The sequence below is a fragment of the Cotesia glomerata genome, linkage group LG7 (genome assembly GCF_020080835.1).
Source record: "Cotesia glomerata isolate CgM1 linkage group LG7, MPM_Cglom_v2.3, whole genome shotgun sequence".
Lineage (NCBI taxonomy): Eukaryota > Metazoa > Arthropoda > Insecta > Hymenoptera > Braconidae > Cotesia > Cotesia glomerata.
The window spans coordinates 1,139,324-1,153,605 of NC_058164.1; the positions used below are offsets into that span (position 1 = coordinate 1,139,324).

A 14,282-nucleotide genomic window follows, 5' to 3' on the forward strand; every position below is an offset into this window, starting at 1 on the left:
ACTATAAGTGCAATATTTAAAAAATATTTTTTTGTTCTAATTTAATTATTAAAAAAAATTAAAAACATCAGCTAACTTTAGTATTATTAATACTAAAAGTTTTTCCTTGACAGTTTTTGACTATTTAATTATTTTAGATAATATGTGTGTATAGGGTTATTTTTTTGAAGTAATAAAAATAAAAGACTTCCATAGGTACATTTTATCTATTTAGAATTTTTCATTGACATTTATGTAGACCATTTATACATATTTCATTCAATATATTTATTATTTACATATTCACGCAGATATAATTATAATGTATGCCCTATTATATAAATCCTGTTTTTTTTAATACACTTTGAAAAGTGATAAGTTATAAGTAAAAAATGTACATAATATAATAAAAATAATTCTATGAAATTGTCAGGTATCGAAAAGTTTGGCAAAAAAAAAATAATCAGAGCCTCTTTGTGTATTTAATTTGCTTTTTGTTAACAGTATAATTTTTAATTATTGGTAAATAGATTTTTATATGAAAAATTATAAAAAAATGAAATCGATTTAATTGCTGGACGATTTCGTATTTACTCTATGAGTTACAATTCATTTATTATTTATTTATAATTAATTGTAAATATTCATTATACTCTTTTGATCAATTAAAACCATCAATATATTTATTTGTTGTATTTATATATTAAATTTGTATATTATATGTAATTAATTATTCTGTAGAGAAAGCATTAAATTGTTTCTGTTGTGAATCACACTAAATCTTAATTATTTAATTGAGATTAATTTTTCTTTATTATTCTAGTATCAGACTACCTTGCTAACTCTTATGAAGGTATTTTCAAGATCAATATTTGAATTTAATATTGTTATTAATAGTATTATTATATTAATATAATATATAATTATATATTACTAATGATAATAATGATGATGATGATGATGATGATTGCAACGATATAAGTGTACTCGTGTTGATTAATGATGCACTCATTTTGAAATCCATTCACGCGCCATTATTATTATTCTTCTTATCATTATCATTATTTTTCAAAGAAAGCACCACAACAATTTTGTACCATAAAGAATTGAAAAAGTGAATTTTTTTCGCTTAAACATCTTCATTTATTATTTTTTATTTCTTTTTTATCTAACGATTAATTTATATTGGTTTTTAACAATAATATCACGTAAAATTGTCATAATCATCTGAAAATAATAATTATTAAATTTTTTTTCTAAAATACATTCAAGAGTTAGTACACGGAAAGAATCAAGATGACACTGGATATCATCCAAGATTATACTGAGTGAAAAAAAACTTTAGATAATAGCTAGTATAATCCAGATATCACGCAGTATAATTTGGGATGATATCCAGTGTCATCTTGTTCTTTTCGTGTACAGATAAAAACAAAAATTAGTTAAATAAAATACCTTGATCAGTTAGAGTAATATTATAAAACTAACATCCAAAAACTTCTTGACTTGCATAAACCATGTATAAAAATCCATCTTCATCCTTTTCTCGCTGATAAAGCTGGGCCATTGTCAAGCTACCACTTGCCATACTTCTTTGATTAACAAGCACAAAGAATGCTTGGGTTGGATGTAATTGTAATCTTCGCCTGTTAATAATCAATAATCAATACATGGACAAATTACTATTCTAATTTTAATTTTTTATTGATTTAAATTAGGCTAACTTAGCCAGTGAATGAACGTTAGTGCTCCATTTAAAAAAATTAGATATGATCCTTGAATTATAGCAGACATAAATAATGAAGATTTATCTCTTGAAAGCACCATAAAAATTCAATTTATTAAATAAAAAAATGTATATACCAGTACCAAGGTTATATAAAAATTTTGAAACAAAATTTCAATTATTTTCATTCACTGAACCTATAATTATATTTCAATAATAATAACAAATCAATACCTTATAATTTTAATCAACTCCGCAACTGTCAAATGATCTGGTACCAAAAATTTAGATTTATCCGGTGGTGGTAATTGTTTTTCACCGTAGTAACGTTCAACAATAATAGGTATTTTATTTGGATGACGTTCACGAATTAATTCCACATCAGATACTCGTTGTGCTAAAATAAAATCGTTAGAAAATAATATTTTAATAACTATTAAAAATAAATATATCGATATTACTCCAATAAATCATTACAAATAGACGTTTTATTATAATTTATCAAACAAAGAAAAAAGGTAAAACCAATACAATAAATAATAGAAAAAAAAGTATGATGAAATAGAATGAATATGTATATAATATGTAAAGACTACGTTTTGTTATAAAATCAGTAATAAGAAAAAATCACTACTGTCATAACACTACTTATTATTGATGTTACTAAATAAAAATTGATAAATTATTGGATATATTTCGATATTTAAATAAAGATATATTTACCAAATGATCGCTTTTCTTTAAACGATTTGGGTGTCAAGCTCATTTCGTTATTTCGTATTCTATTTATCAACTACTACGACGCACTTTGACACAAAGTCAGCTGTGAATTCACCAACACAGCTTTAACACAACAAACAAGTTCCTGAAGCTTGTCTCGTTTTGTTACGAACAGAAACTTACTAAAACGATAAAGAAAGACAGTGTTATCGCTTTTAAATGTATCAAACAAAGACACTTTTAGTATAATGGTGAATAAAAGATTTGTGCGCAGACGCTGAAATATACCCTATGTTATTATTGTTAGAAAAAAATATATAAGCTTATATTTTATTTTATTAGAACTTACAAAACTCACTTATGCGCTTGTTAATTTAATTGATTAATTTAATTATACAAAAGTTTTAACTTTACCTTAATCTAGATTATCTCTAATTACTTTTAATTTATCTTTAATATAAAATGTCAAAATTTATTAATTATTTCAACGTTTCAGGTCTCGAGTAATCCATACGTAAAGTATATTTCCTACAGATAAAATTTTAAATAAAAGAAAAATTTGGAGTAAAAATACTTTTTATTATTTTGAAATTAAATTAAGTGAAGTTTTTATTTTTAGGATTATTATATTGGAATTTTACTGCCTAATATATTACAAACCTTAAATAAAATGACAAAGCTTCGAGAGAGTTCTATTTTTATTTTTTATTAAAAATTTCATTCTTAATTATTTTGGTATTTTTCTCTTTATTAAAAAAATTTTTATGTGTAAATATTTTTTTATAGAATATTAAAACTTCATCATGTAAAATTTTTTTTAGCTGTCAATTTTGCTGTTGGTTAATTTCCAAAAAAAAATGGATGTAAGTGTTTGGAATTAGTGCGCCATTTAAGAATTAACTAGCGCCGTCTATTTACAAGTAGACGAACTGCCCCTGTAGTGATGGCGGAGATAACATCTGATGACGTGCGCATCTGTGTATTCAAAAGCCCAGGCCATCAAGCTGACTCCCTCTCTCTGTCTTTCTTTCGGCTCTCTCTCTCGCTTGCTCTCAACTTGAACTGCTATGTAGATATATATTATATCCGAGGTGTATACATATATATACATATATGATGTATAGAAGAGTGGATAATACTCTAGTGGTATATTTCTGTATGCCTTTGTATATGGACACAGTTGAACGCGTGATGGCGCGTGGGTGTGGAGTAGTTGATGCGTTATTATAATTTTCCACCTAAAAATTAGTGAATTTATCTATGAAAACTTGTATTAAACTCGAAGAGTGAAGTAGCTTAACTAAGTATACTATTAATATAACAATATATTAAACAATATAAATACTACTACATTGTCGGGATTGAAGTTTTTTTTGTCACCCAAGGGATGATAGCATAAGGATACTGTTGAGCGTCACCTGTGTCACTCAGATGTATACAGTTAGACGAGACATTCGAGAGAAGGATTATTGTTGTAAAGTTTAAGAGACAATACATAACAACTAACTTAAATATCCGGCCTCGGAGACAACAGCTACTATGGAAAAAAAAGGTATAAGCCACATCAGCTGTTTCGATTTATCATCAATTCATTAACAACAACATAAATAAGCTAAATATATTAGTGTCAGTTCCTGTTTAAAGAGAAAGAGAGTAATTATTAAAAATTACGTGTAACAAGTTGACTCATAAACCCTCATAAAAAAAAGGGGCGCACGATTACTGCGCGTCCGATCATTGTACTTGTCGACGTAGCAGTATAAACTGGATTATTATTCTTTTTATTTATTTTTTACTTACTCTGTTTTTCAACATTTATTTATTTGCATTTTATCAACTTAATACTTCAACAAGTGAATTACTTATGGGTTTATTGTTGTGTCAATTTATAAGTAATTGTCAGTGGATTTTTCGAGCAGAAAAAATAAAAATTTTTTTTTGTTGAGAACAATTATTTTATTAGTAATTAAATGCACGTGTGAGTTGATACTCGAAGTAACAGCAACAGCAAGTGGAGGTCACTGATAAAGAAAGTTTACTGTGGGTGTTAATTTTGTTTTATTATCCTTTTACTTATTAATATTTTATATTAATTGGTACATGCCAAGTGATTTCTTTTTACCTTACCACGCCATTTAATTATTGGGGAAATTTCTACAACTAATTATTGAGTTGGTCAATTTCAATAAATTGTCTACGATTAATTGCTTTGAGTGGTATAAAATCAGGTAAAATGATTGATATAAATAAAATAAATAAAAATAATTATCAATTAATTAATACTTATAAATATTTTTTTTTTTATTTTCAGGTGTACGTGACTAAATTTGTTCGGGTAAATAATGAGCTGAGAATAAATTACATAAGAAGAAGAGATAGTAGGAACTATTGATGATATAAATGATGAGTATGATGTCCCTGATGGTGATAGAAATGGAGAATGAAACAAATTGTTGATTACAGTATGGCTACTGTCGACGTGAGGTATCAGTATCACGTGGTGGACAGTAGTAATAGGAGAATATCAATTACAATTACGGAGCAAGGATTAAAAGTTTGACAAGAATAACACTTTTAGGAAGTGTGGATATCATTTGAAGGTGTTGTTGGTAAGGTTTGAAAGCAGTAGAGTAGACCAGTACAGTAGGAAGTGAGCTGAATGAAATACGAATAAGTCATCAAACTTAGCCGGCTAAGTGCCAACAACCTACGACGAGCTAGACAGCTCATAATGTGTTTGCCCTCGTGCACGATAGATTATAAAATTAGACGTGCTAAACCACGCTCAACAAGAGTTAGAAGAATACAGCGGACAAAAGAAAAGATTGATAGTGAAGACGAAGCTAATCTATTCTCAATCATACGAGAATTATACCGGTGAGGATTATTCTAAACATTTATTATTATATATAAATAGTAAATAATATCAATAGTCGATGTTAAGTGATGTTTAAATAATTTGAGTAATTTTTACTCTCTAGTCTTTCGCATTTACACATTAAACAAAAAAAGATAATGTCTCACATTTAGCTCAAGAAAAAAATAATAAAATAAAATAGTAAACATCACTCTTTTGTGATCTCATGGCATGACATTAAAGGTTTATACAATCATGACGCAATAAAGTTAAATTGATTAAATGAAAAAGTAAATCTTGATGGAAAAAAGATCAACGGAATTATTGAGTGATAAAAATGAATAAAAATTAAACCAGAACAAAAATATGAATCTAAATATTAAGAAGGTGCATTTAAATGACTGAGCCTTCTTACTGAAGAAGACTAAACATTAAATAATAATTGTGCAAGTACAAATGTCTAGCTTAACATTATCAGCTAGAACAATCGAGATGCCCTTGTCACTACCGACTCCGTTCGTGCCTATGAACGCAATCTCATCACAAACATACATAGGAACTAATGAAAATAATCATCTGCCGCCGTTAAAACCGGGTAATTATGCACCCAAACAAGGTGAATCACCACCAAGTCATCTCACTCACTCGAGCCACAGTGGTAGCACTCATTTACCTAGTTTAGGATCCAGTGCTAATAACAGCTTACAGAATTTAACTAGTAATTCGGACAGCCTCAATTTGAGCCTTAGTTCTCATGTCAGTCACAACACCCACAACACAAGTCACAATAGCCATTCACAGCAATCAAATAGCAGTCAGTCAAACAGTCCGATGATAAAAAACGGGCGTTCTGAAAGTAATTCCAACAAGACTATACCGAAAATGGCAGTCTCACCAGAGATTGTGGTGAAGCTTTATTTGAATAAATTAACGTCGTATGAACAGAATGAAATATTTGCCTATCCGCAGATTTATTTTATCGGGGCTAATGCTAAAAAACGTCCAGCAATATTGGGTTTACCCAACAATCATAATTATGACAATGAACAAGGTTCATATATTCATACGCCGCATGATCATGTGGCTTACAGGTATGAAGTCCTTAAAGTTATTGGTAAAGGATCATTTGGTCAAGTTGTAAAGGCTTATGATCACAAAAATCATGAGCACGTGGCTCTTAAAATGGTGAGAAATGAAAGGCGATTTCATCGACAGGCACAGGAGGAAATACGTATTCTTGCTAATTTGAGAAAACAAGATAAGGACAATACTATGAACATTATTCATATGTTCGATTCATTTACATTTAGAAATCATATGTGTATAACATTTGAGCTCCTTAGTATAAATCTTTACGAACTTATTAAAAAAAATAAATTTCAAGGATTTAGCTTGCAACTAGTTAGAAAATTTTCGCACTCACTGCTTCAATGTTTGGATGCCCTATACAAAAATAAAATAATTCACTGTGACATGAAGCCAGAGAATGTATTGTTGAAACAACAGGGTCGAAGTGGTATTAAGGTAATGATATTAATCAAATTTTTATTTATCTCAGATTTAATTTATCAATACATACAATTTTATTTTATTAACGTCTCTTTGTTTTTGTCGTTTTATTTTTTTTTTTAGGTGATCGATTTTGGTTCAAGTTGCTATGAGGACCAACGAGTGTATACATACATTCAAAGTAGATTTTATCGAGCGCCAGAGGTAATTCTTGGCGCTAAATATGGAATGCCAATAGATATGTGGAGTTTAGGATGTATTCTTGCGGAATTATTAACGGGTTTTCCTTTGCTGCCTGGTGAGGATGAAGCTGACCAATTGGCGTGTATCATTGAGCTTCTGGGAATGCCACCAAGAAGATTGTTAGACAATGCCAAGCGTTCTCGCCAATTTTTTAGCTCTAAAGGCTATCCGAGATATTGCAAAGCAACGACCACTACTCACGGTACGACATTGTTACACGGAGGAGTTTCGCGACGTGGTAAAATTCGTGGCCCACCAGGATCGAAGGATCTAAAAGAGGCGCTCAAAAACTGTGAGGACCCACTGTTTTTGGATTTTATACGGAAGTGTTTGCAGTGGGATCCGGAACAGCGAATGACACCCAGCAAGGCACTTCGACACGCATGGCTAAGAAGAAGATTGCCGCGACCACCCGATGAGAAGGTTGATGTTGTTACTGGGCACTCGGTACAGCCAACGACAGCCGCAGTAACGACATCCGGTAGCCGTAGTTCTAGTAAAACAGCCCATGGCTCAGCTGGACTATCCAGCAAGTTACGTGAGCTGAATGACCAGAGATCCTCGACAATTCAATCACGACACCCTCAGCAGCCTTCATTGAGCCATCCAGTAGTGTCCTCAGTCAGTGGTGGTCACTCAATATCAGTATCCAATCATCCTTCATTAACGCAATCAAACCATCAGTCTCTAAACGCAGTTTCAGCGCACAAGCATCAACAATTGCACTCACACAACGGCTCTTCGCACGACAGCCACAGTTCACATGGATCTTCTGGGTCAAGTAGATACGTGGTTAGTAAAGAGATAACATTGGTAGATCCTTGGCGGTAAATTAAGACTGCGAGTGTGTGTATGCGTGTTTATGTAAATGTACATGTGGATATTATGAGAAAAAATTAGCTATAGAGTTATATATATATTATATATATATATTGTTGTTATATCCAGCATAAAATTATAATTACAATGGTAATGGTAATAATACGTTTCGATTATTGGGAATAGATCTCAAGTGCCGTTAGATCATAAATCTATGCACAAGCTTTCGGTATTGATATCGAAGTCATACGGTTATGGTCAGGAAATTCTGCAAAGCCCATTGTTTGGAGATATAAATTATTATTATTATTATTCTTGGTTGTCTTCTAGGCACTAGACGTTAATCAAGTGCCATTCACTAATGAATGGAGCAAGCTTTATAAGTAAATTCATTTTTAATAATTGACTCTGAACAAACAAACAATTAAAAATATAATTACGTCAGTATTAATTTTTATTACTGCAAAATCATGGCTAATTTAAATTATTATTACTGGTGACAAAGGATTGAACAACATTGGGCAAACGAAAATAATAGTTCATTATTATGAAAATAAATTTCAAGACTTAGAAAAATTTAGCTTAGACATTATTATAAAATACAGAATGTCTTGTGATATAAAATTTAGGCGTTTATGGTTTATATATATGTAATAATTATAAGTAAGTTAGTAACTTAGTCGTATTTATCGTGTAATCTATACTGAAACTGATTTGACTACAATGATGACCCAGTGTATTTAAATATCACGCATTTTTGTGTTATTTTTTATTTTTTCTCTATTTTCTCTCTTTAATTTACACCAATGTATTTTTACTTTTTCTGATTGCTCAGGTGCAATCTATAAAATCTAATATTATTATTATTATTCTTATTATTATTATTATGATTGTTATTATTATTATCTACGCATACATCTATTTATATTGTATTGGTATTTTTTTCGCTTAACCAATAATTCATTTATATTTAAATTTCTTCTCATTGTGATTATTTTTTAAGTATGTTAAATTACAAATCACTTCACTGCCAGTCTCAAAAATTTTATTAAAATAGAGACTACCGTGTTTTTCTTTTTATGTTATTACGCTGTTTGTACCCGATTGTTAAAATTATTTTGAGACAATGTATTTGTTTCTCAGTAATTTTTTTTTGTAAATCAATTAATTTTCAATGTATTATTATAGTTAATATTATTTATATAATGTGTGCATGCTCGTATAATAATCAATTAATTAATATGTCATTAGATATGCAGATAACGTACGGCATATCTTTTAATTTTAATTGAACGGTTTCAATACCAAATCATAGAGAGAATTTTTTTTCTGTTATTGACCATGTGATTTTGTTGGTAAAATATAATTCATACGGGCTAGTCAATTATATCAATTGTCATTGTAAAATTTACTTCATCCTAAAATAAAAAAGCAGGCAGTCATTGATGTGATGAGCATTCGGTTAAAATAAATAGTAAAACCGATGCGATTAAATTATGAACTTGATTAGAATATTAATTGTTCAACATTACATTAATTATTATCGAAGACTTATGTATAATTGACTTAATTATGTTCAGTATGAAAATTAACATACATAAAAAAAAAGCTTAAAGTATAGTTAATTAATAAATATATAAATATTATTAACATCATAATTGAACTGAATTAAAGAGACATTATCGTGTCTCAATGTACTATATGAGTGAATGTTTGTATTATAATATAATTATTGATGCATTTAGGACTTTATTCAGCATGAGTTATGAATAATAGAAAACATTACGTAATTATTTAAATCATTTCATCAAACTTTCTTTTAATTTTTTTTGTTTTGTATTTAATATCAATGATAGTATCTCATCTACTTGCATCATGCGAATTTTTTGAAACATTGTATTGTGTAATTGATAATAATAGAAAAAAAAGATTAAATAATTGTTTTATTAATTATTTAATAATCATTGATGAAAAAATCATTTGATATAACAATTTGGCAACAAGTTTCTATTTAAAAAACATAAACCTCAATAAAAAAAAATTTTATACAAAACTATACATAATACAACAATTGAAAATAATAAACAAAAAAGCTAATGCGATATTAGATGAAATAAATATTATTATATTATTATTACTATTATGATTATTGTTATTATTAATTATTATGATTAATTATATAGTGAAAAAAATATGTGCACAAAGGTGGAAATTAGATTGATATAAATATTAAATAGACTGCCACTTATACCGTATTAAATCTAAATTGAAAACAATTTATGCAGCCGACCAATTTTTACTTTGACGTAATGTCCATTTGGGCAACTGGCAACCAATAATGGGCATGATATTGTGACAATTGTATAAAGAAGACATTATATCAACTGTTGTGATTTTTAAACATTATTTGTCCTGAATAAATAAATATTTGCTTTCTATGTGCAAGTTAAATTAACATTGTGTAATTATATAAATGAAAATATGTAATTGTAAAAGCTTATTTTAATTGATAAATGCATCTTTTAAAGATTGCGTCTTTAATTGATAATTATCGGTTTAATTAAGTCCTTATCTTTAAGTGACAGTGAAAAAGTTTGATCTCTTATAGTTATTATTACTATTATTGATTATTAATTTTAATACTTATGATTGTAAACAAAAAATAAAATAAAATAAATAATTGCGAGCTGTCAAGTTTACACCAGATTAATTAATTACGGATTAATTATTATCGTATGCGTTGATAAGTAGATTAATAATTAAATTGTATAATTAATTGATTGATTATATAAATATGAAAAAATGGCAATACAACTATGGAATTTTTTTTAAATAAATAAAACCTCATTGCCACCAGTCAAAAAAAAAAAATAAAATAATTGATTACTCCACTTTTTTTTTTTTTATATTAAAAAACCTTATCCTTAAATTTCTAGTAATTTACTTAAAAAATAATTTCTGTATTAAAGTATTAATTTTTGTTTTTATTTATTAAAATCTTTTTTATACAAATTTTTTAAAATGAATATTATAAAGATCATTTGGATAATAGCGTTGAAATTAAATGCTGATGAAAATAATTATTTGTTTAATGTAATTGTAAACTGCTTTAATGTGATTGAAAATACTCAAATATTTAAAAAATTAATTATTCAACTAAATTAAAGTAACTATTAAAAATTGCAAGATAAATAATTAGAAAAATCAATTATTAATTAATGCAACATTAATGAAAAAATAAAAATATGATCTCGATGATCAAAATGCCATTATTTGATGTGTTTAAATCAGTCAGTAGTTAATTAAAACAACCGTTAATACAATTGCGAATGTATAAACGTAAAGTTAAGATAAAAATAGTGAATATAATCAGTCAGCTTTACGTGTTTTACGTTTACGCGCATTAGGACTATTTGCAGCAGAGCTCTTTTTACTGCTTTGCTTCTCTGAATCACTGGCCTCCTCATCAACTAAATCATCTTTTATGTTTTCATCCAGTTCGTCTTCATCAGATGCTTTATCCTGGGACGATTCACTCGAATCTTTGCGCTTCTTGTTAACAACTGCCTTGGCGTGCTTAGGGGGAGAGAAGAAGTCGATAACGCATACGATCACCTGTTAATGTTATTTTATAAATCAATAGGGTATAAAAAAATATAACTAGCTAGAAGCACGACTTTATGCAAAGCTCTATTACTAAGTTTGGGTAAATATTTACAAGTGGGGTCAACCATTTTAATTTTCATTTTTTTGAACGAAATTTCTATTTGATTTTATTAATAGATTTTTTTTTAAATACATAAAAAAATAAACAATTAAAAAAAAAGTTGATTATCACAATTTTAACAATTTTGCAAATTTTCAAAAAAATTTATAAATTTTTTAGAAAATTGTGATATTCAACTTTTTTTTTTTTAATTTTTAGTTTTTTTATGTACTTTTCAAAAAAAAAAAATAAAATCGAAATTTTATCCAAAAACATAAGAGCCAAAATTTTTTCGAACTTTTAAAGGCAAAAAAGCTATCGAAATCTATATTTTTTTTTTTTTTTGACATTTTTTATCATGAATGCGCCGTAAAAACAAGCAGATTAAAAAGAAAAAAATTTGAAAATGTTAATTCTTCACCTAGTTACGGCCCAAAATAAGGTTGAGCTCACTTGTAAATAATTACCCTAAGTTTGTTTTAATAGTTTGATAAAAAAAAATTTTAATTACCAATCCTAAAAGAGCTCCCATGATGATAGTGGCGACAGCAAAAATAAAGTAACTTCCCCATGTTGGTAATCCGTAATCGTCCATCAATTGATTATGGATAGCCTTGAAAATAATTATTATAATATAATTATTTTGTCAATAAATTATAGATTAATTAAACAAGTTATGATAATTAAGTAAATTTACCCGCAAAACTTGAGATAATTTGAAGAATTTACTCATAAGAGTCATTTGAATAGACGTTGGGCTCTTCCAGCTTGATACGGGTTCAACTTTCATCCATGTTTTTGACCTTATGAAATCAACAAGCGATTCACGGTCTCTTGGACTCTTGTACTGACGGAATTCACCGTCTTTTACACTAAAAATATCAATTAAAAATTTTATTAACGACTGTATAAAACTTACACGTTGATAAAAAATTTCTTTTATATCTTACTGATAAATTGTAGGAAGCGCAGTAACCATAAATCTACCGCTTAACCCAGGAGAGTCAGTGACATCGACTTTGCCCACGTTTATACCCAGACTCTTTTTCATGTCACCCAAGTACGACCATGTGGGCTCCATTTCTTTGCACGCTGGACACCAAGGAGCGTAGCTAAATGAATTAATTGGTTATTATTATTTGAAAGCCATTAATTATTTGTTTTAAAGCTTAGTAAAATTTTCTACTCACAATTCTACCATCCATTCTCCAGTTAGCATGAGACTCCAGTTGTCTTCGGTAAATTGATCAACAGAGGAAGTTTTTTTCGCAATAGCCGCATTAGAAAAGGCAATTATACCAAAACAGAACAATAATAATACTCCAATGGAACGAGACATCTTAATAATTATTGTAAAATCGCCGGTACTTTATTATTATTGTCCTTGGATACCTTGATCTTGATTAATGGAACTAATACTAATCACGCACTCTCTGCTACCGCCTTTCATCAACGTGGTAATGGCACTTGGCAACGACTTAAGCATCACCTATGGCCAGAAATTGTACTACAAAGTGTGTGATTGACAGTTGATAAATTAATTTTGTTACTTAGATTTCAAAATTTTATTTTGAAGAAAAATTGTAATTGAAATTAATAATTGCCAAACTAAGATCGCTTTTTGTAAATTTTTATTAATATCTATAGATAAAAATAAAAAAAATGTGTTTTTCAATTTTTATTAATCGCTACTACACTGTTTTTTTTTTTTTTTTTTTTATACATAAATCAATTTATAATACTAAAGTTAGCCGACATTTTTAGTTTTTTGATTTTTTTTCAATAATTAAATTAGAACAAAAAAATATTTTTAAAAAATTGCACTTAAAGTTTTTCAAATTTTTTACAAATGAAATTTTTTTTGTAATAATTTTTTCAATGAAAAAAAATTCTTAAAATTTTTAAATATCGGCTAACTTAATTTTCATAATCAATTTTGTTGACATTTTAAAAATTAGCAATCACTTGATAATTTTTTCGTTTTTCTTGAAATATAAACTAGGTCTAAAAAAATATTTAAAAAAAATTGCATTTATAATATTTTAGAGCTTCCAAATATGGAACTTTTTAAATAAATTTTTCTCGCTATAGTTCATTTGTCCAAAAAATTTTGAAAATTAAAGTAACAGATATTTAATAATTTTTAGAATTTTTTTTTTTAAATAAGTTAGTTGCAAAAAAAATTGACATGTAAAAATTGTAAAAAATTGAAAATGCAATTTTTTAAAAATAATTTTTTGGAAGAAATTTTTTTGTTAAATAAAATTAAAGAATTGTGAAGTGACTGCTAACTTAACTTAAATGTCATAAATTATCAGATATGTCTTTTAATTTTCGTATCATGTTTTGTTTTATACAAATTGAAGTAATAACTATCCGAAATTTCTATAATCGTTCTTTAAAAATAAAAGAGATTTGTAATATGTTTATAAAAAGTAATAAAAAATAGTGAAATTTCAATAAGATAATAAATTATTAGATAAAAATTTTCTATGAGCGATTGATTTGTTTTTTTCTACAAGAGAAAGTCAATATAAACTTATTGATTACAAAGTTATATGTACAAATATATAATAATTGTTATTTCTAATAAAGCACCCTATGTATTAAATTAAACAACACTATTAGAACTGGTCTATATATTTATAAGCCTATCAACTAGCACGCAAGCGCTCAATCCATTTAGTATATATGAGGGTAAAATATTTTTGTACATTGTGATT

The 14,282-nt window shown here is 27.6% G+C and overlaps 3 protein-coding genes across 3 annotated transcripts; 1 reads left to right on the top strand and 2 right to left on the bottom strand.

Moving 5' to 3' along the window:
* Positions 1 to 187: 187 nt before the first annotated feature.
* LOC123268629 (microtubule-associated proteins 1A/1B light chain 3A-like) lies at positions 188 to 2,588 on the bottom strand. The gene is made up of 4 exons (XM_044733875.1): positions 2,429 to 2,588; positions 1,940 to 2,102; positions 1,435 to 1,625; positions 188 to 1,206 (listed from the first exon to the last, which is right to left on the bottom strand). Exons 1-3 carry the CDS (start codon positions 2,469 to 2,471, stop codon positions 1,463 to 1,465), a joined length of 369 nt encoding a protein of 122 aa, XP_044589810.1. The 5' UTR covers positions 2,472 to 2,588; the 3' UTR covers positions 188 to 1,206; positions 1,435 to 1,462.
* Positions 2,589 to 3,515: 927 nt separating this feature from the next.
* LOC123268624 (dual specificity tyrosine-phosphorylation-regulated kinase 2-like) lies at positions 3,516 to 8,236 on the top strand. Its single transcript, XM_044733863.1, has 3 exons — positions 3,516 to 4,653; positions 4,737 to 6,806; positions 6,915 to 8,236. The coding sequence occupies exons 2-3, from the start codon at positions 5,739 to 5,741 to the stop codon at positions 7,863 to 7,865; spliced, it is 2,019 nt and encodes a 672-aa protein (XP_044589798.1). The 5' UTR covers positions 3,516 to 4,653; positions 4,737 to 5,738; the 3' UTR covers positions 7,866 to 8,236.
* Positions 8,237 to 10,824: 2,588 nt separating this feature from the next.
* Positions 10,825 to 13,031, bottom strand: LOC123268467 (thioredoxin-related transmembrane protein 1-like). The gene is made up of 5 exons (XM_044733534.1): positions 12,750 to 13,031; positions 12,510 to 12,671; positions 12,257 to 12,431; positions 12,071 to 12,172; positions 10,825 to 11,468 (listed from the first exon to the last, which is right to left on the bottom strand). The coding sequence occupies exons 1-5, from the start codon at positions 12,896 to 12,898 to the stop codon at positions 11,223 to 11,225; spliced, it is 834 nt and encodes a 277-aa protein (XP_044589469.1). The 5' UTR covers positions 12,899 to 13,031; the 3' UTR covers positions 10,825 to 11,222.
* Positions 13,032 to 14,282: the final 1,251 nt, after the last annotated feature.

Excerpts from the sequence above, each read along its gene's own strand:
- LOC123268624 (XM_044733863.1), top strand. The coding sequence starts at position 5,739 with ATGTCTAGCTTAACATTATCAGCTAGAACAATCGAGATGCCCTTGTCA. Across the intron at positions 6,807-6,914 it reads AGGGTCGAAGTGGTATTAAG|GTGATCGATTTTGGTTCAAG; the intron begins GTAATGATATTA and ends TTTTTTTTTTAG.
- LOC123268467 (XM_044733534.1), bottom strand. The coding sequence starts at position 12,898 with ATGTCTCGTTCCATTGGAGTATTATTATTGTTCTGTTTTGGTATAATT. Across the intron at positions 12,672-12,749 it reads GGAGAATGGATGGTAGAATT|CTACGCTCCTTGGTGTCCAG; the intron begins GTGAGTAGAAAA and ends TAATTCATTTAG. Across the intron at positions 12,432-12,509 it reads GCGCTTCCTACAATTTATCA|TGTAAAAGACGGTGAATTCC; the intron begins GTAAGATATAAA and ends TGATATTTTTAG.
- LOC123268629 (XM_044733875.1), bottom strand. The coding sequence starts at position 2,471 with ATGAGCTTGACACCCAAATCGTTTAAAGAAAAGCGATCATTTG. Across the intron at positions 2,103-2,428 it reads TAAAGAAAAGCGATCATTTG|CACAACGAGTATCTGATGTG; the intron begins GTAAATATATCT and ends ATTTTATTTTAG. Across the intron at positions 1,626-1,939 it reads GAGTTGATTAAAATTATAAG|GCGAAGATTACAATTACATC; the intron begins GTATTGATTTGT and ends GATTATTAACAG.